Below are 27,643 nucleotides of genomic sequence, written 5' to 3' on the forward strand. Positions count from 1 at the left end.
TAATTATCTAGTTGTGTGGCCTTGGGCAAGCCACTTAACACCATTGCCTTGAAAATTCTAAAAAATGAATGAATGAATGAATAAATAAATAAAATAACATAATTTATTCTGGGGAAGTGGGAGTATTCACAGTCAGGTATAGCAGGAAAAGTTGATGTAGAAATTCCCAAAGAACTGAGCTTTGAAAGAGGCTAGGGATTTTTAGAAGTAGGTTTGAAGAGGAGAAAGTGCCTTGCCTGGCAGAAGGCTTGGGCAAAGGCCCACAGGTGCAAGAGACAACATATCAAAGAGGGAATACATTTCTACTCCAAACCAGACCGACTAAACACAATGAACAGGAATTCACCAGTTCTCTCCATCTGGTTGGGAAAGTTTTTTCCAAGGTTTTCCTGCAATCCAATTGATTTCTGTGGAAAACCCTTTAATCCTAATTCAGCAAATTGTTATTAATATGAGAAAAAAATAGTCATTTCTTTTATGAAAGGACACACCTAAATAATAATAGCAATAAATGATGTGTTTTACCTACTGATAAAAGTTAACATTGGGCTTCTGAAACATCCTTGGGCAACCAGAACCAGTTAACTTCATGAAATGTAGCTTCAAGGTCCAGCTAACCAAAGATAAAAATTCCTAATTGGAATTGCTCCAGTTGGTTAAATTGAATATTTTAACCTAGGAAGCATAGCAATAACAAAAAATTTCTGATGCTAGTTATTTTGCAAGCTTGTTTTTATACATCCCTATACTACTTCTCTCTTTTCCTTCTCAACATTCCCCCATTGCTCCTCTATGTACAAACCTAGCTCTAAGTCATGCCACTATATTTTTTTGTCACCTGAATGTGTTGACTTCATTTTCATTTATATTTCAGTGTTGTGGTTTCCCATAGCTTGTAATGTCTTCCCTTTTTTCCCCCACTACCTATAAAATGCTGTTCATCCTTCAAAACTAACCTTAAATTTTTTTTGTTTGAATTTTTGAGTTCATTTATATAGAGAACTCCCAAAGAGGAAGCTCCCTATATCAATACAGATAGACATTATATTCTTGAAATCAAAGGCATTTCTTGAAAATTTCTAAGTATGTCCATTTTAAGTAACTTACCTATGTCAGAAAGGTAAATTGGATACAGCTTCTTAACTGAAAGACTGAGATTCCATTTGCTAGTGTTACCTCAGTAGTGAAACTTCATTTAAGTTCTCTTCATATCCAGAGCATAGGGGTTTTATTTGAAAAAAAAAATGTAGGTGTACTTCTTCCTTCTTTGAGTTCTTACAATTTTTATTATTTAACATAGGTTAGTACGTAACTTTACTAATTGTTTTGTGAATTAGCCTTATTTCCTCCTTCTAGATTATGAACTTGTTGAAAGTGAAAATCATGTTTTATTTATTTATTTTTTATTCCCATACTTTTCCTGACACTACAGGGTTTTTGTTAAAAAAAAAAAACCTGACATTTGATTACATAGTAATTGTTGTTACTTTTCTTCTATTTTTTTTTTAAGTGAGTGAGAGTCACAAATCAGAATTTATTGAACTTGGGAAGTGGCTGAAAGAAAGGAAATTCGAAGATCATAATCTAAGGCCAACAAGATTTTCAGGTAAGGTTTTGTAGTAAAATCAGAATACTAGGAGGGAGGCACTGACATGAAATATAGAAACCACTAATGATTTATCTGAGTAGTCAAAACATCAAGCATTTTATTAAGTGCTTACCCTGAGCTAGAGATTTAAGCACTGGGAATAGAAAAATAACGAGCAGAAAGTAAATTTCTATCCTCAAGCAGTTTACATAGTAATGAGGGAAGATAATACATAAAAAGGGAGCTGAAAAGTGGAGGAGGAGAGTAGGGACGGATGAAATTATCCAGTGAGAGGCATGATAAAGTCCTTTGGAAATAGGTTAGCAGTGAACCTGGGAAGAAAGGAAGAGATGCTTGACCTGGACTTCTAAAATGGAAATTCTGTAAGACACCAGTCAACCAGAGAAAGGGGCCTTAGGGCTGGGAGTGGTCCAGGGGGTGGAGTGAGCTGCTAGAGTTGAGAGGTTTCTTTATTTTTGTAGAGAGGTTAGGTGGAAGTGAATTAAGTCATTGTTCTTTCCATCAATCAGCAACTATTATGTATCTGGATACACTATATTCATAGAAAGTAGGTTAGGTATGGCATACACACACACACACACACACACACACACACACACACACACACACACATATATAAAATAAATAGGTACAATTTGGGGGGAAAGGGAGGCATTTAAAACTGGGGAACTAGAAAAGACTTTTTAAAAAATTATTTTATTCTGAATTTAAGAAATAAAGAATTAAAAAAAAATTCCATAACATAGTAGACTAGGTGAATGAGCCCTGGGGTTCCAAGAAATAAGATAAGGAGGAAGAGCATTTTTTGTATGGGGGGACAGCATGATGATGAGAAGGTTGATTGATAGTGGGGTAAAGATAACTGGTTGGATAAAAGAACTATAGAGGAAATAGAAGGGACAAGATTTGGCCACTGACTCTGCCAAGCACTTTACAAATAAAATTTCATTTTCTCTTCACAACACTTCTAGGAAGTAGGTACTGTTATTATCCCATGAAATAGAAATTAATTGACTTAATCAAAGTCACACAGAAAATACTTGAGGCTAGATATGAACTCAGATCTTCCTGACTCCAGATCCAGCACTTTTTCTGTTGTACCACCTAGTTGCCTAAAAAATGACTTCTAGGTTGAGAATCTGGTTGACAGAAAGAATTATGGAACCCTTAATAGAAAGAGGGAAGTTGGGAAGAAGTTAGTTTTAGGGGGGGAAGATAATGAGTTATCTTTTGAACATGTTTAAAATACCTATAGAATGGGGCGGCTAGGTGGTGCAGTGGATAAAGCACTGGCCCTGGAGTTGGGAGTACCTGGGTTCAAATCTGGTCTCAGACACTTAATAATTACCTAGCTGTGTGGCCTTGGGCAAGCCACTTAACCCTATTTGCCTTGCAAAAAAGCCTTAAAAAAATACCTATAGAAGATCGAAGTGGTGATGAAGATACAGGTCAGAAGATCAGGAAAGAGATAAGGCTAGTTATATAGATTTGGAATTTATGTAAAAAGGACTATAGTTAAATCTATGGAAGCTGATTCCAAGAGGAGGAGAGACACATGAGAAGGCCCCAGGACTGTGGCCTAGGTATTCCTATGCTTAGGATGCTTAGGACTCTTCCTTTGGGAATTGCCTTGAAGGTAGTTGTGGCAGACTAGATGGACCTGGTCAGGGATTGGATTGGATAAAATGAAGCTTTATTCTGTTGATTGGATCTCCATAGTTTTCTTGGGGATGGAGCCAATGCCCATTACCCCACTTTATTTTAAATCATAATTAAGTTGAATGTTATGATGAGAACTCTGTCCTAGGTCCTCTGATAAGTCTTCTCCCTCTTACCCCCTCCCTTCACACACTGCAAATTAGACTAGTTTCTCCTTAAAAAGGTGTTGAAACTGTGTCTTTGAGATCAGATTGTCTGAGAAGATATAGACTGGGGTCATTGACATAGCTTTATGGTCACTTGAGTTCAAAACAGTCATAAGAGGGGATGGAGCTCTTCTCTGAAGGCTTTAAACTAGAACACTGCTTCTGGATGAATGTCCTTGTTGTGCTATGGCTAAGTAAAGCTCCTTTTGTTAACTGATAGATGAATTACAGATGTGTTTCATTGTTGTTTCAGACCCAAACTCCCCAAGGACCAGTCTGAGTGAGGTTTAGCCCATTTTGCTTCTCAGTTTGAAATTCACAAAGGCTGAGGATTCTCTAGATTTATACAGATTTTGTTACTCTTCAAATTTTCTCTACTCCAGCAAATAATGTGAACTCAAAGAAACTGAAACGGAGTCTGTTTCACACTAAGAACAAATCGTGCTTGTTATACCTTATACTTTTTTTTTTTTTCTGTAGGATGCTAGAGAAAATGCATATTCATTTAAGGGAAGACATTTACCAGTCTGATATGGATGAAATGAAAATGTCATGGACTGGATAATAATTCACTTAGATATAATTACAGCTATTTGAGCTGAAGAGTATCTGGGCAGTTGTAATTCTAGAGAAAGATGTCAGATGGTATGTCTCATGTCTTTGAAATTAGCCCTGTTTAGTCAATATTTTTTAACCAAGGACTTGCTGACATAAAGGCATGATATCAGAAAATCCTAGGGATATTTTTCATAGCATCTAGAATAGAACTGTAAGAGTGGAATAAAGGATGTTATAGAGAAATATCTAAGCAGAAAAAACATAGAAGCACAATAATGGTGATTGGAGTTTTTCTATTTTAAAAGATTACATTTAAAAAAATGTTATAGAAAGAATTATTTAGAATTCATTCATTTTTGGATATTCAGCATGAGAAAAGCAACATGTGTCAGATACAAATAGAAGCTAATACCTGAGAATCATGGTGACTTAGAAAATTACAGATTTACTTATCTATGTTATATTGTATTTTGTTAAACATTTCTTAATTACATTTTTCTTTGATTTGGACCCATTTGGTTAATGACCTTAAGTGTGATATCCCTGGTGTCATACATCTTCTTACCATACATAGCAAGGATTTTGGTGTCTGTTCCAGCTACTTATGGGTTACTCTTCAGTCTGCATTTTGACTCATTCCCATATTTAATCTTATTATCCCAAATTGATAATCTAGGATCATGTTTGAATATTTTCTTGTGAATTAATAAAATTTAAGCATTGATTTAATTATTGATTTAATGAATTGGAAAAACCTTTCCCAGTAGTAACTACATCTCTACATAATAAATAATTTAATCTCCTAGGGTTAAATAAATGATAAATTTCATACTCAATTATTTTAATAATAAATATTATAACCACTTAGGGTTAAGTAAATAATAAATTACATGCACAATAATTTTGAAAACAGTGAATTCAATAACCAAGACAGATAACTATTTACAGTAATGCAATCAAACCCTCATAGCCAATAGCAGTTTTATTTCATTTCTGAGGACATAGTTCCACTCCATTTATTTCATTGGGTTTAACATAACTGTCTTCAACAACACTGTTCATTCTCTGTACAAGTTAAAGGTTTAAAAAGTTCCATTAATAAAACCCTTTCTATCCTCTTTCCTCATAGGAAAGCAATTTTTCTCAATCCATCACTTTTAATAGTCTCATTCTACTCACTTCACATAAAATTCTCTTTTAACGTTTCTTCATCAAGGGGAGAGTTTCTAATCACATTTCTGTGTTTGTCATAGTTTATTTCAAAGATCAATAAAAACCCATGTTCTCTATGACTCCATTTGTATGAATATCTTGATAATTACAACTCAAGTGTAATGTCTAATGTCTCTTTCTAAATTGATAATAACGTTTTTTATATTTGCTGCAGGAGAAACTTTTGAAACGAGCCTTATTCATAAAATGTTAGTTTTGGAGTCAGGGGCTTCTGGTTTCAAGCCTTGTCTCTGATACCCTGAAAACATGAACAAGTTATTTATTCTCATGTTCCTGGCAATTCTGAGACTGTTTTTTTTGTGAATAACATACACAAATCTTCTCTCCTCTCCCTCTCTGGCTGCCATTTTTCCAGTCTTCTTCCTCCCCGCTTCTTCTGCCTCATGTATTTAGTAATCCAAAGATATTGGCCTCCTCTTGTTCCTCCCCACAGTCCACTCTCCACATCCTGTCTGTGTTTTTACTGGCTATCTCCATGTGTAGAACTCTCTTCCTCCTCTTCTACGTCTCCTTACTTTCTTGATATCCTTCAAGGTTCACTTTAAGTCTTCTTTTTGGCAAGAAACCTTTCTCAGTCCTTAATTTTAGTGACTTTGAGACCTTTGAGACTGCCTCTAATTTGTCTGTCTGTCTGTCTCTCTCTCACACACACACACACACACACACACACACACACACTCACATGCATACACATAGTTATTTATATTTGTCTTATTTGTATGTAGTTACTTGCTTGTTTATTTCTCTATTAGAATTTGAGTTCCTTGAAGGCAGGGATTTTTGGTTTTTTGGGATTTTTTGCCCTTGTATCCTTCATTGTTTAGCATAATTCCTAGTACTAGTTTACTGGCACAAAAGGAAGTCTGCTTCCTGGTCATCTCTTTTTCATTTCTTTAAAAAAATTATTTATTTTAGGCAATGGGGTTAAGTGACTTGCCCAAGGTCACATAGCTAGGCAATTACTAAATGTCTGAGGACAGATTTGAACTCAGGTCCTCCTGACTCCAGGGCTGGTGCTCTATCCACTGTGCCACCTAGCTGCCCCATTCTCTTTTTCAAGAGAAACTATTGCCTTACCCATTTCCTTGCCTCTATCATACCACTATTTCTAGAAATTTCCAATTATGTTTAACTTTACTTAATATTTTTGATTCTGACTACTCCTATGTCTCCTTTGCTTACCATGAATAAGGATCAAACAAAGGAGACAGAGAAAGAATAGTTAGGCTATATATCAGATTGCTCACTGGCAAGGGGAGGGGGGGAGGGAAAGGAGGGAGAAAGAAAAAATGTGGAACTCAAAATCTTACTCCCAAAATGAATGTTGAAAACCATCTTTGCATGTGGTTATAATAATAAATTTAAATTAAAAAAGTAGCTAGATTAGAGGAGAACCAGGAGAGAATGATAATACATCCTGAAGAGATGTTATCAGTAAGAGGATTTATTAGCTGTTGAACCCTATACAAAATTAAATAAGACTTCTGGTCTCTGTTTTTAATGAACTTTAAAAAAAATTTAAAAAAATTTTAAAAATAGTATTTTGTGCATTATTTTGAAGATCTTTTTTTTATCTTTTGGAATGGTAATACTATGCTTTTGAGACAATAAAATAAATGATTGTAATTCTGTCTTTTCCCCCCTTGTTTTAGGTACAGGAAGAGGGCTCATGGCTGTTAAATCCTTGCAGGTTGGTACTGGTTTTCCCCACCCTTGAACTTTAACAGCTAGTTATAGATTTACGCTTCTGTTTTATAATTTAAAATCAAATTATTTCCTTATATTTTTGAGATCCTTTGTTCATGGTTATATTTAATGTTTGTATGTTGAAAAGAGGTCAGTAGGAATCAAAGGCAAGAGGAACAAATTTGAAAAATAACATGTTGAATTTACTTGAAATGCTGCTGTGTAAAACAGATTATAATCCTTTTTTCTGTTCTACTTTGTTTTTGGACCATTTCATCTTTGTGAGTGTTTAAATTTAGAATTAAAGCAATTAAAAGAAAAGGAAAAAAGTCATGAGAGAAATATAACAAAATGGAAAATTATTTTGTTGTAGAAACAGTCATTGATCCTAATTGATGTTTAAATTTAAAATTGAAATAATTAAAAAAAGAAAACAAATCACAAGAGAAAAGTGTAATGAATTTATTTTGCTGTAAGAACCATCAATGATGAATCTAGAAACATGAAAAAACATAACTGAACTGATGCAAAGTGCAATAACTGCATAACATTATAACAGTGTAAATGGAAAAACGACCAAACAATTGAAACAATGTTGTAAAATTATAATGACCAAGCTACCGGGAAGAAATATGAGAAAACTTAGTCCCTTTTTTGCTGATGTTAGAGACTGTGGGTCTGGAACATTGCAGTTAGTCAGACATTTTTGATGAATTGATTGGTTTTATTTTTGTGTTCTTTTACAAATTATTTGTTAAAAGGATGATACTAAGTAGAGGATACAATATGAAAATAGGTGATACAAAAACAAAATATCAATTTTTAAAAATGTATGTTCTAATATTAGTATGTATGTAGTTTTATTTTTTTCAGGTGGGCATATTTAGCTTCATTCTGGAGTAAAATAAAGACATATAATTCTTTGCATCTTGTGGGGGATAATAGCCTCCTGATGAAGTACAGCTTGTTGGGCTTAAAGTATGCGGAAGCATGTGATTTAAAACACCTTTTCATGTGTTCATGATCAAATGTCGGTCCTTTTTTTGTGATGTCGTGTTTCAGAGATTTTATAGTTAATAGGTTAAGTTTTATGTTCATAGGAGAAAGATTGAGGAAAGACTCAATTACTTTTCATGCTACCATTTTGACATTTTCTTGTGCCACAGTTATTTTTCTGTTTTTTTAGGTTATAAAAAATGTTTAATTATTTTTCTTATTAAATTTTTTCTTTTCATATTTATATTTCATTGAGAAAAGCTGAAAACAACATTTAAATTTGGAGGACTTTACATTTACACAGTAGCTGTCAGTTGGGCTGTCTGCTCAGTCCAATTCATTAGTTGCATTGTTGTCATTTAAATTGGAATGATTCAGTATCTTTTTAACACTTAAATGGCAATGAACTATGAAGACCAGTGTGGTATAGCAAACTGAATGTTGGATTCTGGAATTTGAGGACTGCAGGACCAGCCTCTGCCACTAGCAATTTGTGAGATCTTGGACAAAAAAACAAGATCTTCTTTATCTAGTTGTCTAATTTGCATTGTGCAATGAAGGGACTAATTTTTTTTTTTTTTAGAAAGAGAAATGCTTTATCATTTTACTAGTTTTCAAGATCACCCTGAGCAATCACCCTGAGGGCTCTCTAGCACATGTCATCCTAGTTCTCTCTTGTCTATCTTGATCTTGTTTGCCATATTTAGAATAAACAGTAGCCTTCTCATTGTGTTCATGTGATTGTGAACTGCTGTTAGCAGATTCTGAAAAATCCCTGCTTGTCTTCCATCTATAGCTGGCATAGTCTGATATCAGCTACCTCCTCCAGGGCTTTGGAGTCCCTGGTCCAAAATGGGGACCTCCCTGCAGAAGGCATGGTAGGAACTCACAGAGAACTCTCTTATTCCCTTTGAAAAGGTGAGAATAGTTATCTTTGGAGGTGGAATGAGGGATGGTAGATAGAGGAGACTCAAGGAATCCACTCTCTGTCTCTGTAGCTGTTTATTGACTGGTATCCTGAAGTCTATAGGCCACAGGCTACTTATTGTTATTAGGCAGTGTCCCCAGGCTAAGGTTTAGGGGAGGATTTTTTGTATGGAGGGAAAGTAAGAGGTGAGCAGTCACTTGCTCTATGGAGGAGATTGACTTCTGTCCTCCTCATCTTTATTATTTCAGAAGCCTCTCCTTGATACTTATAGTAAAAGGCAAGTGGAGTGGAAGATTGGGAATGGGAAGGACTAGTCCAGGTACCTTGATGTCATGGAGCTTGTAGTCAGAATTCAGTCTCACAGTGGGCAAGTAACCATGTTCCCTGTGTCCTCTGATGGTCTTAGACAAATCCATCCCCTTGGATGATCGATCATCTCTAGGTTGTAGGGATGCAGCTGCCCTAGCTTCTATGTCCATTCCCCTCCTAGAGTCTTATGGACTTTGCTAAATCCATGATTGCTCAGGAACTGGTGATGATGATGAAGTAGAAAAAAGAACAAGGGTACATAGCTCTCCTGGCATCCCTTGATTATAGAAATAAGACTGACTCTGAAGCTACTGAAGTTCTACCCTTTGAAATGTGGTAATAAGGCTAGAGATGCTTAGGCCATCCAGATCAAATGAAGGCTCAAGTAAAAATCTGTTCTGTATTGAATGTGAGAAGGGATCCAAGATAACAGCCTTCTTCTACCTCCACCTGATAGAGGATTGAGCAAATGTCCAGACTCTTTAACCGCTTTCAGTCAGACCTCATCGAGATTTGCAGGAATCTGGGAGGGTGTAACTGGGAAGGCCCTGGTCAGAAGTCTCTGTTCAGGGTTTAGACAAGATGAGGTTCAAGAAAACAACTTCGACTATACCCTGTACTTTTATTTTGCCTCTTAGTCACTTCAGTTTCTTGGTGGTAAGGGGAAGTGAGGAACAATCCAGTCATTAACTATTTTGAAGCTAAAATCATGGTTACATTGATAGAGGCTTCATTGTATAGAAATGAGCAACAGTCTTTGTCCTTCTTGGGCATGTTCCAAAGCCATGACTTCTGAGCTTCTAATTGAGAAGTTAACTAAGTCCTACCTATGACCTGGAGATTGTGGCTTTCTCCACTGGCCCTTCTCTTGCCTAAGATGGGGCCATTCCATAAATGACACATTCCAGGTTGGCAGCTGTTGACTGAGTCTCCATGTTCATTTCCCTTTGGAGACTGTGCTAATAATAAGCCCAGGCTAGCTTAGGGACCCAGGGTAAGCCCACCATCTTGCACATGGCACAAGGGGGTTGAATTAAATGACCTCTAAAGTTCTTTCCCTCTGGACTTGTAAATATCAAAATTAAAATTGTATTTCTTGAAAAACTTTTAGACCTTTCCAATTCTAATTGTTATTTTAATGATCTGAATGCTTTCCATGTCTCCGCGACTAAACTATTACCTCCCTGAGGGTAGGGATAGTTTTTTTTTAATTATCTTTGTATCTGTATAAGATTTAACAAAATATCTTGGCACATGTAATATGTGTATAGAATTGAATTCTCCCTGGAAAAAAGTTGCTAATTTATTTCATGCTTGGAGTCTCATATGTACCAATCACTTAACATGTCTAGGTTTTGTAATTTTGGAAGAAAGCCTGGCAGTGGGGGGGCTGGTTACTTAACCTGTAAAATTGAGATGAGGAGAAAGAGAACTTGACATCTCTTAAAGTGATTGATGGACTCTTTTATTTTTATTTTTATTTTTTTAGTTTTTTTGCAAGGCAGTAGGGTTAAGTGGCTTGCCCAAGACCACACATGTAGGTAATTATTAAGTATCTGAAGCTGGATTTGACTTCTTTGAGACTAGGTTTCAGTGAGGTTGGTTCTGGAATGTCTCTCTCTCTCTCTCTCTCTCTCTCTCTCTCTCTCTCTCTCTCTTATTTTTTTTTTTTTTGATTTTGCAAGGCAGTGGGGTTAAGTGGCTTGCCCAAGGCCACAGGGCTAGGTAATTATTAGGTGTCTGAGACCAGATTTGAACTCAGGTACTCCTGACTTCCACTGCGCCACCTAGCCGCCCGCCCCATGGGATGTCTCTTGAATGACTATTTTTTACAGGTAAATTTTTCTTGAAGGAATGATTTTAAATTTGTTTCTTCTTTTTGCAAGCCTGGAGAGCTGATTATTTCATTGCCTGAGAAGTGTCTGCTCACTACAGACACAGTGATTAAAAGCTACTTGGGAGATTACATTACTAAGTAAGTAATAATAATACAAAAAATTCCTATGGTTGAAGGGTTTTTTTAAAATAATTCTTAACAGTTGGTATATTTGTCAGGTTAGAAAATTTGATAAATTGTATAATTCTTGACAGCTTTAAGTTGTGATCATAAAAAGCTGATATTTCCTGGCAGTTTGTTCTAAGGATTTTAGATTTAGACGGAAGGGACCATAGAGTTCCATCTAAACCATTTTACAGTTGAGGAACTGAGGCTCACAGAGTGACTTCATTGTTGTTTCTGATTTTTCATAAACTTAACCCCATTTGGGTTTTTTTTTTTTTGCAAAGCTGTGGGGTTAAATGACTTGCCCAAGGTAATTATTAAGTGTTCGAGGCTGGATTTGAACTCAGCTCCACCTGACCCTGAGGCCAGTGCACTATCCACTGAGCCACCTGGCTGACCTGGGTTTTTGGCAAAGATACTTGCCATTTCCTTCTCCAGCTCATTTCATGGATTAGGAAACTGAGTCAAACAACCTTAAGAGACTTGCCCAAGGTTCCACAGCCACGAAGTGTCTGAGGTCAGATTTGAACTCAGGAAGATGATTCTACCTGCCTCCAGATCCAGCACTTGTTCTACTGCTCCTCCTTGCTGACCTGAGTTACTTGCTTAACTCCACATCCAACTGAATTTGTTCGAAGATCCTTTATATGCTTCTTCACAGTTTCTTGAAGCCTTTAACATTTGAAGCACCTTTGACATAGTGAAGGACCTGGGCTAGAAGAGATGAAATCTGAAATATTTTGAGAAAGAAATGTATTAGGTAGTTGGTAGAAGTGCAAAGCCAGAAGAAGGCCCTCTCCTCAGACTGAGAGATTTTATGTAATGATTGTTTCTGTTTTGACCTGAAACCCTGAGGGTTCTTCCCCTTCCAGATTGATTTTTTTTTTCTTTTATACTAGGTAAAATATACCTTTCTTTGCTTCACTTCTTTTTAACCTGCTTCAGTCTCTGAGGGGATATTGCCTCAGTCAAACCTGTTAAAAGACCTTAGCTTAAAAAGTCCAAGATTTCCCACTTCATCCAGGGCCATCTCTAGTCATCCTGATCCATATCTGACCACTGGACCCAGATGACTCCAGAAGAAAAAGGGAGACTAGGGACTTTGCACAACACTCCTTCATTTAAATCCAGTTCCCTTCAGTGTCTTGGCATCACATCTGAGATGTCTTGATTGTCTTTGAGAAGGAAGGACAAACAGCATATTGGGTTTCAAGGTAGAGATCTGTTAAGTTGTTATATAATAATTTGCTGACTCAAGAGAGCAGTTCCTTGGCAAGGTCTGTTGAGATGTATATCAAGAACAAACATTCAAATAAGATCAATTGAGATGTAAGCATAAACATTTGAATGTAGGGAACCCAAAAGTCTAGTACTGGGCAGATGGACCCACACATTCCCAGCCTTCTAACTTTCCTGGAAGAGTTCTCAAAGTCAGCCACTTCAAACTGATTTTAAACAGTATTAATAGAACAATTTGATAAAATATTTCCCCATCAGAAGCTCTCTTTTATTATTTTAGCAGGGCTTATATTCTCTTATCTTATTCCAAAAAGACACTAGAAAAGCCCCTATTAACAAAAGAATGGATCCCTTCTTTAGCTTGAAAGGAAAGACTTCATCTCTGCTCTCTGAGTTTCTGCCCCCATCAGCATATACCTAAAGTACCTCCTCCTACCTCTTTAAAAATATCACTTACTCTTCAGTTGAGTTGCTCATCTTCCTTTGGGAGGGCAACCTCAGGGGAATGTGATTCCCCCAAATAACCTCTCCCACTCCTATATCCTTCCTTACCACTTATCCTTTGATTGTTGTCTTCCTTGGGAAGGCAGTGTACTCTTGGGGAGCATGATTCCCTAGGTAACCTCTCTTACTCCTATACCTTCCCTTACTCCTCATCCTCTTCTGTTAATTAATGTCATTGTTGATGCTGCTGATGTGACTACTGAGTCTAATCCCCCTAAGAAGATCAGTGGTTTCTTGCCTTTAGTATTTCTTTCCCTTAGCTTCTACTATACTACAAGTACTATAGCAGGACTTAAATAAACTTTTTTTGTCCCCAAACTTGCTTGTAGCTCAGAGTCAGACTTTTAAGTGAATTCTTTCATGTTTACTTGGACCCCTGAAACCTTTTGTCAGACATATTTTCCCTGGCATCAATAACATTTGTATGACTTTATTTTTTGAACATTAATTAAATAAAAGATAGTTTCAGGAATGGAATGTCCTTTTACTTCCCTCAATCTATCCTTCATTCTATTGACCTCCCCACCTCCCCTTTGCCTTCCCCTTCTACTCTTGTTTGTCAGTATAATAATTTTCTATAATCAGAATCTTTTACTAATATTTAGTCATTTTTCTAGTCCATTTCATGACTTTTAGCTCTAAGCCAAGTGACTGTCTAAATGAGATTCTGTTTTTGGAGTACAGGGGCCACAGTCTCAAATTTCAGATTTTCTTTTTTTTTTGTGCCTCTGTTTTCAGAGATAATTTTGGGGACTTCCAAGTTTTTGACTTTTCCAAGGTGGTATGATATAGAGAGGTGTGTTTACTTCTCTTTTGACCTCTGCTGTGGTCGGTGAGCAACCTTTAGTACTCTTTTCCATCCTGTAACTGTGATCAGAGTCCTGGTTTCCCTCCTGCTGGTATACTTGTGCTCCTCTTCTCCCTGTAACTGAGACCCAAAATTGTGATTCATATTCAAGTATGGGCAATACAACAGAGTCTTTCCCCCAATGTTAGCAGAGAGATTTCTATAACCTCCTTCTGACTAATTGTCTGACCCATCTACTCTTAGTGGACTGAGAGGTCTGGGAATTGCCATTTCTACCATTGATTCAGGAGCCCCCAAGGTCAACTGCTGGTCTTTGGGGCATCATCTGCACTGATGTGCTCCATTCTCACCCAGGTGCAACAGATCTTTTTTTTTTTTTTGGTTTCTGCAAGGCAAGGAGTTAAGTGACTTACCCAAGGTCACACAGCTAGGTTAAGTGTCTGAGATCGGATTTGAACTCAGGTACTCCTGACTCCAGGGCTGGTGCTCTATCTACTGTGCCACCTAGCTACCCCCACAAACGTGCCTTTTCTCTACCATATTGACTCAACTCCTCATCCCAAGTTCTAAAACAATTGAAATATCTCTCTATATATATCTATATATGAATGAAAAATATCCTTATAGTTTTATAAACTTGTACTTTCTCATAGATATCTCAGTATATTAAATATTAATTATAAGAAAACCTCATTTCCCAATAATAATTACATTTATTTTTCTATATTTAAATATCAAAAAGACCAAATATTTACAATTTATTAAGAAGTGAAATTTATAATAAACAAATGCATGCATATATGCAAATATATATATATATATATATCTAATATCTGTCTGAGTGTGTTTGTGTGTGTGTGTGTGTGTGTGTGTGTGTGTGTGTGTGTGTGCTATTTACAGTATTTTGGTTCTGTGAAAGATCCCAGTCAAAGTTCTTCAAACCCTCAGTGTATCAATTGATAATTCTTTACTTGTCTAGAAAAATTGTACTATTCCATTTGGTTTGTTGAAGGAGAAATATCTGTTTGTGTTTTTAATATTAGGAAAATATTATTTGTACCTGTCTGTTTTCTGGGAATTCCTTTAGCTACATGGATCCCGGTCAGATGCAGATTCTGTCCAATAATTCCACATAAATTCATTGTTAAATGTAAATTCATCAAGATAAGAGTAACCTCAGCTCATCTCTCTACCCTTCCTCCACATTCCTGCCTCTTACTATTCCAGTCAAGTAGAGGAATGGGTCCCCCCTTTAACCCACTTTTCCAAGTCCTCCTTGCACAGAAAATGAGCAAGACTAAAAATTTGACCCACATTCCCCTCCAAGTTGGATTCATTCACTAGAGTCTGAGCCCGTGACTATTTTCCTTTCTCTTTCCCCTAAGTATTCTTGTCTAGACCTTTGTTTTTCAGCCTGTCCTTAAGGAACTTACTGTTTCTTTAGGAAAAAGTTTAGTCTGTAAACTTTCAAGCTTGTGAAATGAAAACATCCTGAGTCCAGGGCTAATAGTGAAAATTTTCACTTCCAAGAACCCTGATCTTTGTGGTGGCACTACCCATTCCCCATTAACAGGTTCACTATATATACTAATTTAAATTTCTTACGAAATTTTAAATTATTTCTCATGAAGATAAGAATATAGTACAACCTCCCTGACCACAGAAGACTATACATTTCATGCCAGGATTTTTTTCAGCTGTTGTTTCAAAATTACCAATACATATTATTTTTTTCAACATTTCATTTGACTCTGTTAATAGTAATAGTATTTATAGTCTCTATGAGAGTAGTATTTGAAGTAGGGAATATATTTACTTATATTACTCATTGATATTTACCATATTAATCATTGCCATTAATAACTCTGCTCATGCAATTAATCATGATTAAACTAGTGGTTTTTGACCCTTATATATTAAGTATGTTGAAATATAGTCTTTGCCCTCTTGAACTCTCAATTAAGGGTTTACCTCTAAATCTTAGGCCTCTCTTATTTGGATATAATCTATATCCACCCCTCAAGTTGAAATACAGAGTTGTAGAATATTTCTCAAGACTTAAATCTGGGAAGGATTTGATATCAAATTTCAGATTCAAGTAAGGCAAAGAAATATTATTATCTTTATTTGACTATCAGAAGCTTATGATTTGAGAATTATGTTGCCTAAAGCCTTAAGAAGGAAGTGTATGCATATGTTTTGAATGTTAGTTTATTTTATATTTTTCAATTACATGCAAAGATAGTTTTCAGCATTCATCTTTTTATAAGCTTTTGATTTCCACATTTTCCTCCTTCCCTCCCCATGATAGTGAGTAATGTGACATAAGTTATACGTGAATAATCATGTTTAACATATTTCCCTATTTATTAGGTCAAGAAAGAAGAAGAATCAGAACTAAAGGAGGGGGAAAAACATGAGAAAAAGGGGAAAAAAACCCATAAAATATAAGTCTTAAAAAAGACAAATTTGGTCAGCATTCAGATACTATAGTCTTTCTCTGGATGTGGATGGCATTTTCCATCAAAACTCTTTTAGAATTTTTTTTTGATCACTGAACTGCTTAAAGGAGCTTAGTCCATCATAGTTGATTATTTCACAATGCTGCTGGTTAATGTGTACAGTGTTTTCCTGGTTCTGCTCACTACACTCATATATGCATGTGTTTTTAAGGATGCACTGTTAAAAAAACAGAATAGTAGATACCAGTATCACTCAATTTTTGTGCTTGATGAAGGTTACATAATCATGACCTTGTACATTGAGACCACAGTAAACAAGAGCTGATTCACTCAACTATTCTACCAACTTTATGGTATTGTACCAATGAAGTTTGTTCTTTGCCTTCTGGGATGACATTGCTGGCATCCATCACTATCTGCTTCTGTCAGTCAGTAAACATTTATTATATAGATGCCAGGCACTATTGTTAAGTGCTAGGGGCATAAGAATAAACAAAAAAAGGACATTCTCTGCTTCAAGGAGAGCTGGCCATTTGCAGCAACAACATATAAAAGGAATGCTGAAAGTTGGGGGGGGGTTGGGAGTTGAAGAAGTTGCTAGTACTTTGGTGGGAAAGTCCAGAAAATAAGGAATGGCTGGGCTGGGCCTTTCCCTAAAATAAAGATTCCAGGAATAATTTAATGGTTGTGGGGTGGCTAGGTGGTGCAGTGGACCAGCCCTGGAGTCAGGAGTACCTGAGTTCAAATCCGGCCTCAGACACTTAATAATTACCTAGCTGTGTGGTCTTGGGTAAGCCACTTTACCCCATTGCCTTGCAAAAAAAGTCCCCCCAAAGAAAAAAAAGAGTTTATATGTAATTTAATGATTGTCCTTTGTTCTTGAAGAAGACCATGACATCAAGGAAGTGATACCATGACAAGAATATAAATTAGATTTGAGTGAGGGGTTGCTGTACTAAGTCACCAGTCTCACTATCTCCTCCAGGAGTCATTTGGGTCCAGGAACCAGATATGGATCAGGACGACTGGAGATGGCTCTGGATACAAGGCAATCAGGGTTAAGTGACTTGCCCAAGGTCACACAGCGTAACTATCTGAAGCCGAATTTGAACTCCAGTCCTCCTGACTCCAAGACCAGTGCTCTGTCCACTGTACCATCTGGCTGCCCATGAACAATTTACTAATGGAAGAAGAGGCTCGTAGGAGTCAGGGAGTAATTGAGTTATAGTGGTGATTTCTGGAGAGTGAATGATGACTGAAAATATGTAATACAAATAAATATGGCTCCTTGACTTGAGATTGTCAGTTTTCCCCCCATCTCCCTTATATTTATTGGGATTGAACTTATTCAAAGGCTGTGGGGGAATCAAGTGCACATATGAATGTCCTATCCTTTTCTGGGCAGCTAGGTGGCACCTGGAGTCAGGAAGACCTGAGGTTAAATCTGGTCTCAGACAATTAATAGCTCTGTTACTCTGAGTAAGTCATTTGACCTAATTTTCCCATTTCTTCATTTCTAAAATGAATTAAGAGAAGGAAATGGCAGACCATTCTAGTATCTTTTGTCAAGAAAACCCATTTGGGGTTACAAAGTTGGACATGATTGAAACAACAACAATAAATTCTTTTCTGAGAAAAGAGCCTAGTAAAATGAACCAAACCCTAATGTGTTCTCATGAGCCTTGATTGATGCCATGGCATGAATACATACTACTAGAGTGGGCCATTATATGTCACTTCAAGTTAAGGGAAATAGTTTCTAGGAGGGAGCAGATTATGTTACATAAATGAACATAGTGAAATTAGAACATTAGCCTGGTTTATATTTTGTAGTAAAATGAATTGATTTTTCAAAATCTTTACTTTTTAATAGGTGGATGCCTTCCATATCTCCCTTGCTGGCTCTGTGTACCTTTTTAATTTCAGAAAAACACATAGGAAACAAGTCTTCTTGGAAGCCTTATCTGGATGTTTTACCCAAAGCCTATACTTGTCTTGTTTGTTTAGACCCGCAAGTGGTAAGACTTCTGCCTAGACCTTTAAAAATGAAAGCCCAAGAGCAGAGGATATATGTTCAGGAATTGTTCATTTCTTCAAGAGGGTTCTTTTCTTCTCTCCAATCTTTATTTACTGAGGATGTGGAACACATTTTTCATTATAATGCTTTTCTTTGGGCTTGGTGTACCATTAACACCAGAACAGTCTACATGAAACATACACGGAAACAATGTTTTTCGGCAGAGCCAGATGTATATGCTTTAGCTCCATATTTAGATCTGTTGAACCACAGCCCAGGAGTTCAGGTAAGAAATGTATTTTGCTTTTTATGGAAAGACCAACATACTCATAGAATTTGATTTTGTGTAGCAGGTAGAATAAAAAATCAATCAACACAAAGTTATTAAGTGCCTATTATGGGCCAGACTCTCTGCTAAGCATTGGGACTACAAAGAATGAAACATTCCCTACTTACAATGAACTTATATTCAAATTAGGGAGATATCAAATATATATAAATATAAATATATGCATATAGATGAAAATGTATGTGCTTAGTGTCTCTGTGTGTGTGTGTGTATGTGTGCATGCACAGGATAAATATAAAATAAATGCAAATATATACAAAATAGTTAACTACAAGGTAGTTTGGCAGTGAGGGCACTTGACCTAGAGAGTCTGTCTCAATTTTTAATTAAATATTTTTTATCAATTTTTAATTTTTCAATTTTATCAATTTTAATTTTTTTAAAAATTGATATTTTATTTTATTTTTCCAATGATATGTTATGAAAGTTTTTCAACATTCATCCATATGCATACTTATGTTACACAGTTTCTTCTACTCTCCCTTCCCCCCCTTCAGCAGCAAACAGTATAATGAACTTTGAACATGTATGTGTTTAAACTGTTTACACATTAGTCATTTTCTATATGAGAAATTAGGACCAAGGGAAAAGAAAGAAAATAATAGGATAGGAGGAAAAATATAAGAGAAATTTTTAAAAAGTGAATATAGTGTTCATTCAGAATCTGTAGTGTTTTTTGTTTGTTTTGTTTTTCTTTGTCTAGATGTGCATAGCATTGTCCAAAACAGGTCTCCCAGGGTTGTCCTAGCTCTCTGAACTGCTGAGAGGAGCTGCATTCATCAAGGTTGATCAACTCACAATGTTGTTATTAATGGGTACAGTGTTCTCTTGGTTCTGCTCCCTTTGCTCAGTATCAGTTCACGAAAGACTACTTTCAGAAGATAAGGCTTAATCTGGGTCTTGAAGACCTCGAGGGCCTAGGATAAGGAGGAAAATGTATTCCGACAGGATGTTATGAGAAGCAGCCTGGATTGTAGAGGATGAGACAAGGAACAGTGTCTAATGAGGCTAGAAAGCTAGAATATGTTAAGATTGTATAGGGCTTTGCAAGTTAAACGAAGGGTTTATTTTTTTTTTAAGAGACAAAAGGAAGCCACTACAAGTAATTGAGTGGTGAAGGCAAATCAAATCTGCTTCCAGGGAAAATTGCTTTGTCAGTAATTTCTAGGATGGGCTAAAGTGAAGACTGGAGAAAGACTTGTGGCAAGGAAACCAGTTTGGAAATTGCTGTAATAGGCCTTATGTATTCTGCATATCACAACCTGTCTTTAGGAGGAAGGGAATTTCATTAAAGTAATGACCACTTTGGTATAAATAATTCATTTGTGACTTGATACGGGGACTTAACTATGGGGTCAGGTTACCTGTGATCAAGGTAGGGAGTGGAAAGACCTGATTGTGTTGAGTAGAATTACTTTATAATGCTATTCAGACATTTATTATAACCACAGAGTGTTTCATGATTTATCTAATATTTTCTTTACAAGCTTTTGAGGTTGGTACTTGTAGATAAGATTCACTTTCTTTTAAATAAAGTGGTCAGTAAAAGTTCCAGTATTAAGATAGAGTCTAGTGGAAGGTTCCAGCCAAGATAAGACAGGCACAGTTCTAAAGTCTCCTGATCTTTCCCCATCTATCATATGAAACAAACCTCTTAACAGAAATCTGACCCACAAAACCCAGAAAGAAAAGACAGGAGAAAGAACATCTACCTCAGGATTAGTCTCCTGCAGCAGCATTGGAAGAATCTGGGCCGGTGAGTCTGGGCTCAGAGGGCGGATTAGCCCTGGATCAGTCAGATTAGCAGTTGAATTGGAGCCAGGGAGTCTGAGGGCCCGAGAGCTGAACCTGCTGGATCAGCAGTGGGGCTAGACGGCAGGGGCTTGAGTCAGCTAAGGAGCAGAGGTGCTCAATTGGTCAAATGGAAAGCTCTTTCAAAAGTAGAATTGACCAATTGGAAAAGGAGTTGCAAAAGGTTAGTGAACAAAACTCCTTCCTAAAAAAAAGTATGGAGTCTGCAGAAACTAGTGACTCTATGAGACAGCAAGAGGCAGTAAAACAAAATCAAAAAATGGAAAAAAATAGAAGAAAATGTAAATGTAAAATACCTCATCAACAAAACCACTGACCTTGAGAATAGATCGAGGAGGGGCCACCTGAGAATTATAGGACTTCCTGAAAACATTGAAGAGGAAAAAAGCCTGGACTTAATATTATAGGATCTAGTGATGGACAACTGCCCTGATATCCTGGAACCAGAGGGCAAAGTAGTTATTGAAAGAATACATCAGGGGTGGCTAAGTGGCGCAATGTATAAAGCACTGGCCCTGGAGTCAGGAGTACCTGGGTTCAAGTTCGGTCTCAGACACTTAATAATTAACCTAGCTGTGTGGCCTTGGGCAAGCCACTTAACCCCATTTGCCTTGCAAAAACCTAAAAAAAAATACATCAATCCCCTCCTGAAAAAGATCCTAAAATGAAAACACCAAAGAATGTTATGGCCAAATTCCAGAACTATCAGATAAAAGAGAAAATCCTGCAGGCAGCCAGAAAGAAACAATTTAAATATCAAGGAGCCACAGTAAGGATCATGTAGTACCTGGCTGCATCAACATTAAGGGATCGAAGTGCCTGGAATGAGATGTTTCAAAGAGCAAGGGAGCTTGGAATGCAGCCAAGAATCCACTATCCTGCAAAGCTGAGCCTTCTCTTCCGGGGAAAAAGATGGACATTTAACGAAATGGAAGAATTCCAAAAATTGCTGATGAAAAGACCAGAGCTAAATTAAAAATTTGGACATCAAACTGGAGGTTCAAGAGACACATGAAAAGATAAAAAGGGGGGGGCAGTAAAAGAAAAAAACTGCTATCCAATAAGTTGCAACTGGCTATATCCCAGCATGGGGAAAAAGATTCTCATAAATCTTGAGAACTTTAACTCTAACAGAGAGAGAATACACCTAGCCAGAAATGATGGACATTCATGATCTATCCATGAGACTGCTATGTAATGGGATGTAACTGACTTTAACCCCACTTGGGAGAAAGACTCTAATAACTCAAGAATTTTAACTCCATTAGATAGAATGTACTTAGCTAGAAGTGACAGATACTCAGAGTTTTCTATGACTCAGATAGAATGATCTAAAAAACACTACCTCCTTAAAAAGGAGGACAGGAAAGAGATGGGAGGAGGGAGGGGATTGAATGGGTTAAATCTCATTACACTAAGAGGTACAAAATACCTATGGTAATAGAGGGGAAGAAGGGAGCAGATGAGAATCACCTGAATCTTCTCATCAGATTTGGCTTAAAGTCAACCTACACATACTCAGTTAACTTATAAAACATCTAACCTTTCAAGTATTAAAAGGGGAAAAGGGGAGGGGGGGGACAGAGAAAGGGAAGGGGAGTGGGGAAAAAGGAACTAGAAAAAGGAAGGGGAAAGGGAAAAAGAGAAAGGGGAGGGGGTGATATAGGAGGGCAAACACACTGAAGGGGGTGATATTCAGAAACAAAATACTGGGGAATATGGATGGGGGAAGGGAAAATACAAACAGGGAAGATAGCATGGAAGGCAATAAAGAATTATTAATCATAACTTTGAATGTGAATGGGATGAACTCTCCCTTAAAACGTAAGCAAATGGCAGAGTGGATTAAAAACCAGAATCCTACAATATGTTGCTTACAAGAAACTCATTTGAAGCAGAGAGATACATGTAGAGTAAAGGTAAAAGGTTGGACCAAAATATATTTTGCTTCAGCTGAGGTAAAAAAAGGGGTAGCAATCCCTATCTCAGACAAAGCAGCAGCAAAAACAGATAGTGTTAAAAGAGATGAGGAAGGAAACTTTATCCTCCTAAAAGGTACCATAGACAATAAAGTTATTTCAATACTGAGTATATATGCACCCAATGGGATAGCATCCAAATTCTTAGAGAAGAAGCTGAAAGAATTACAGGAAGACATAGACAGCAAAACTCTATTAGTGGGAGACCTCAACCTCCCACTCTCAGATCTAGATAAATCGAATCATAAACAAGAAAGAAGTTAAGGAGGTAAATAAATTGTTAGGAAAAATTAGATATGGTAAACTTATGGAGGAAAATGAATGGGGATAGAAAGGAATATACCTTTTTCTCTGCAGTACATGGAACTTATACAAAAATTGACCATGTACTAGGACATCAAAATTTAATGATCAATTGTAGAAAGGCAGAAATAGTGAATACATCTTTCTCAGATCACAATGCAATAAAAGTCATATGCAATATTGGGCCAAGGAGATATAGATCCAGAACAAATTGGAAACTGAATAACCTCATTTTAAAGAATGAGTGGACCAAAAAACAAATTATAGAAAAAAATTAACTATTTTATCCTAGATAATGATAATAATGAAACAACATACCAAAACCTATGGGATTCATTCAAAGCGACTCTCAGGGGATATATTATAGCTCTAAATGCTTACATGAATAAGTTGGAGAAAGAGGAAATCAATGAACTAAACATGCAACTCAACAAATTAGAGAAAGAACAAATCAAAAATCCCCAATTAAATACCAAATTAGAAATCCCAAAAATTAAAGGAGAAATTAATAAAATTGAAAGCAAAATAACTATTGAATTAATAAATAAAACCAGAAGTTGGTAATATGAAAAAACCAATGAAATTGATAAACCTGTGGTCAATTTGATAAAAAAAGAAAGAAGAAAACCAAATTGCTAGTATCATAAATGAAAAAGTGAACTCACCACCAAGGAGGAAGAAATTAAAGTAATAATTTGAAATCATTTTGCCCAACTCTATGCCAATAAATTTGATAATCTAAGTGAAATGGAGGAATATTTACAAAAATATAAGTTGCCTAGGTTAAATGAAGAAGAGATTAACCTAAACAATGCTATCTCAGAAAAAGAAATTCAACAAGCCATCATTGAACTCCCTAAGAAAAAATCTCCAGGGCCTGATGGATTCGCAAGTGAATTCTACCAAACATTTAAGGAACAATTGGTTCCAATTCTATATAAACTCTTTGGAAAAATAAGGAAAGATGGAACTCTGCCTAACTTTCTATGAAACCAATATGGTGCTGTTACCTAAACCAGGAAGGGTTAAAACAGAGAAAGAAAATTATAGACCAATCTCCCTGATGAATATAGACGCAAAAAAATCTTAAATAAAATCTTAGCAAAACGATTACAACAAGTTATCACTAGGATAATACATTATGATCAAGTAGGATTTATCCCAGGAATGCAGGGCTGGTTCAATATTAGGAAAACTGTTAGTATACTCAATTATATCAACAACAAACATATCAGAAATTATATGATTATATTAATAGATGCTGAAAAAGCTTTTGACAAAATACAGCATCCATTTCTCCTAAAAGCACTAGAGAGTGTAGGAACAAGTGGACTGCTCCTTAGAATAATTAGTAGTATCTGTCTGAAACCATCAACAAGCATTATATTCAATGGGGAGAGGCTAGAGACATTCCCAATAAGATCAGGGGTGAAACAAGGGTGCCCATTATCACAACTACTATTCAATATTGTATTAGAAATGTTATCTTCAGCAATTAGAGAAGAAAAAGAAATTGAAAGAATTAGAATTGGGAAGGAAGAGACAAAACTCTCACTCTTTCCACATGACATGATGTTCTACCTAGAGAATCCCAAGAAACCATCCAAAAAACTACTGAAACAATTAGCAGTTTTTTGCAAAGTTGCAGGTTATAAAATAAACCCTCATAAATTGTCAACTTTTCTATATATGTCTAGCAAGATACAGCAGGAAGAACTAGAAATAGAAATCCTATTCAAAGTAACCTCAGACATTATAAAATACTTGGGAGTCTATTTGCCAAGACAGACTCAGAAACTTTTTGAAAACAATTATAAAACACTTCTCACACAAATTAAATCAGATTTAAATAACTGGGCAAATATTAACTGCTCAAGGATAGGTAGAGCTAATATAATAAAAATGACAATTCTACCAAAACTAAACTATCTGTTTAGTGTCCTACCAATCAAAATTAGAAAAAATTACTTTAATAAGTTAGAAAAAATTGTAAGTAAATTCATATGGAGAAATAAAAAGTCAAGAATTGCCAGGAGCTTAATGAAGAAAAGTGCAAAAAAAAGGTGGCTGAGCCCTATCTGATCTAAAATTATAAAGCATCAGTCATCAAAACTGTGTGGTATTGGCTAAGAAATAGAGTGGTGGACCAGTGGAATAGACTAGGTGCAAAAGCAGGAGATGATTATAGTAATCTGCTGTTTGAGAAGCCAAAAGAGTCCAGCTATTGGAATAAAAACTCCCTCTTTGATTAAAAACTGCTGGGATAATTGGAAATTAGTATGGAAGAAACTTAGATTAGACCATCACCCAACACCCTTTACCAAGATAAGATCCAAATGGTTATAGGACTTAGAAATAAAAAACAATACTATAGGGCGCAGCTAGATGGTGCAGTGGATAGAGCACCGGCCCTGGAGTCAGGAGTACCTTGAGTTCAAATTGGACCTCAGACACTTAATAATTATCTAGCCCTGTGGCCTTGGGCAAGTCATTAACCCTATTGCCTTGCAAAAAACTAAAATAAAAGTATCCACAAATAATACTATAAACAAATTAGAAGATCAAGGACTAGTTTATCTGTCAGATCTATGGAAAGGGGAGCAGTTTATGACTAACGAAGAGTTGGAGAACATTACCAAAAACCAATTAGATGATTTCGATTACATTAAATTAAAAAGCTTTTGCACAGATAAAACCACTGTAACCAATATCAAAAGAAATGTAGCAAATTGGGAAACAGTCTTTACAAGTAATGAATCTGACAAAGGACACATTTCTAAAATATACAGAGAACTTAGTCACATTTTTGGAACAAAAAGCCATTCCCCAATTGACAAATGGTCAAAGGATATGCAAAGGCAATTTACAGATGAGGAGATCTAAGTAATCCAGAGCCATATGAAAAATTGCTCTAAATCATTTTATTAGAGAAATGCAAATTAAAGCTTCTCTGAGGTACCACCTCACACCTTTCAGATTGGCCAATATGACCAGAAAGGATAATGATCATTGTTGCTAGGGTTGTGGGAAATCTGGGACACTCACTGTTGGTGGAGCTGTGAACTCATCTAACTTTTCTGGAGAACTATTTGGAACTATGCCCAAAGGGCAACAAAAATGTGCATACCCTTTGACCCAACAATAGCACTACTGGGTCTATACCCTGAAGTGATGATGAAAAAGGGTAAAAGCATCACTTGTACAAAAATATTTATAGCAGCCCTGTTTGTGGTAGCAAAGAATTGGAAATCAAGTAAATGTCCTTCAATTGGGGAATGGCTTAGCAAACTGGTATATGTATGTCATGGAACACTATTGTTCTATTAGAAACCAGGAGGGAAGGGATTTCAGGGAAGCCTGGAGGGATTTGCATGAACTGATGCTGAGTGAGATGAGCAGAAGCAGAAAAACACTATACCCTAACAGCAACATAGGAGTGATGATCAACCTTGAAGGACTTGCTCATTCCATCAGTGTAACAGTCGGGAACAATTTTGGGCTGTCTGCAAAGGAGAGTCCCCTCTGTCCAGCTAAAGAGCCGTGGAATTTGAACAAAGTTCAAGGATTATTCCCTTTAATTTAGGAAAAAAAAACATATCTTATTGTCTGATCTTATTACCTCTTAGACTTCTTGTCTCTTCCTTAAGGATATGATTTCTCTCTCATCACACTCAATTTGGATCAGTGTACAACATGGAAACAAAGTAAAGACCGACAGATTGCTTTCTGCAGGGGGTGGGGTAGAGGAGGGAAGTAAGATTGGGGGGAAAATTGTAAAACTCAAATAATATCCTTAATAAAAATAAATTTAAAAAAAAGAAGAGTGAGTGACTTGATGACTTGTATGATTTGTCCAGTGTAGTCTTCTGGAAAGAATACTGAGTACAAAAGACTTGAATTTAGATTCAGACACTCTGCTCACCTGTAAATGGGGATAAATTCTGCTTGCATTATTGATCTCACAAAGTTGTTGTGAGGAAAGGGTTTTATAAAACACATTAAAGTGTTATATAAAATGTATTATTCCATCTCTTAATTTTTTCACTCCCAAAGGGTGAAATTTATGTGTGGGTATTATGAATATCTGGGTCTCTGCCAATCCTTAGCTTTCACAAATCTTTGAACTTCTCATTTTTATTTGCTGCTCCTAGATAGCTAGCAGTTAATAGGACTTAAAGTTTGCAAAATTCTTTATAAATATTATGAATATTATCCCATTTAATTACTATTACTATCTCCAATTTTCACATGAGGAAATTAAGGCAGATCGGTTAAGTGACTTGCTCAATGGGAGTGACTTGCTCAGGGTCACACTAAGGGTCTGAGACTATTTTATTTGGGTTTTTCTGAGTCTAGGTCTCTCGTTCTAACCACAGTACCACCTAGCTACCTCTGTTCTGAATAACATCACAATTAGCCGATAATTGGATATCTTAAAAAATGCTATTTAGAATGAAAATGCTTTAAAGAAGACATTTTGTTATTATGTAAAACATTAATGGATGATAATCTCATCTTTTGCATTTGGTACCCCACTAGTATTTAGCTAATGAGGTTTTCTTAGGTAGTTTTGCGTGTTTCCTATATTTTTTCTATGTGTGATCTTAATTAGTCTTCATAACTAGCAATAAGGTAATGTAGAACAGTTTTTTGCTGAGGTAAGCAATATAGAGATAAGTTTCTTCTTTCATTCTGTATGAGTTTAGTATTTAATCACAATTGCCTCCTTCATCCCCAACCAATGTTTTCAACCTTGGTGACTTCAGTATTCACATGAATACCCCTTCAAACATTCTTATTTCCCAGTTTATCATTTCCCTTAATTCCTGTTACTTCTCTACTACTGCCACCCACATTGATGGTTGTACCTTTAACCTCACCATCACCTCACTCATCATGATCAAGATTAGAACTTTCAAATTCATGTTTGAGCTTTCCCTGTCTGAGCATTGGTCTTCTCTCTGAAGATCTTGGTTCATCATAT

At 36.2% G+C, this 27,643-nt stretch overlaps 1 protein-coding gene across 3 annotated transcripts in view; it reads left to right on the forward strand.

Moving 5' to 3' along the window:
- SETD4 (SET domain containing 4) overlaps nt 1-27,643 on the forward strand; it is a 41,915-nt gene that overhangs the window by 4,191 nt on the left and 10,081 nt on the right. For 2 of the 3 annotated variants that reach the window (XM_074214028.1, XM_074214030.1), the window contains exons 3-6: nt 1,511-1,606; nt 6,918-6,955; nt 11,071-11,159; nt 18,073-18,502. In XM_074214028.1, the coding sequence (XP_074070129.1) occupies nt 1,511-1,606; nt 6,918-6,955; nt 11,071-11,159; nt 18,073-18,502 (653 nt within the window). The remainder of the gene's footprint in view (nt 1-1,510; nt 1,607-6,917; nt 6,956-11,070; nt 11,160-18,072; nt 18,503-27,643) is intronic. The other variant, XM_074214029.1, reaches the window with a different exon arrangement.

The sequence above is a fragment of the Macrotis lagotis genome, chromosome 1, assembly GCF_037893015.1.
Source record: "Macrotis lagotis isolate mMagLag1 chromosome 1, bilby.v1.9.chrom.fasta, whole genome shotgun sequence".
Classification (NCBI taxonomy): Eukaryota; Metazoa; Chordata; class Mammalia; order Peramelemorphia; family Peramelidae; genus Macrotis; species Macrotis lagotis.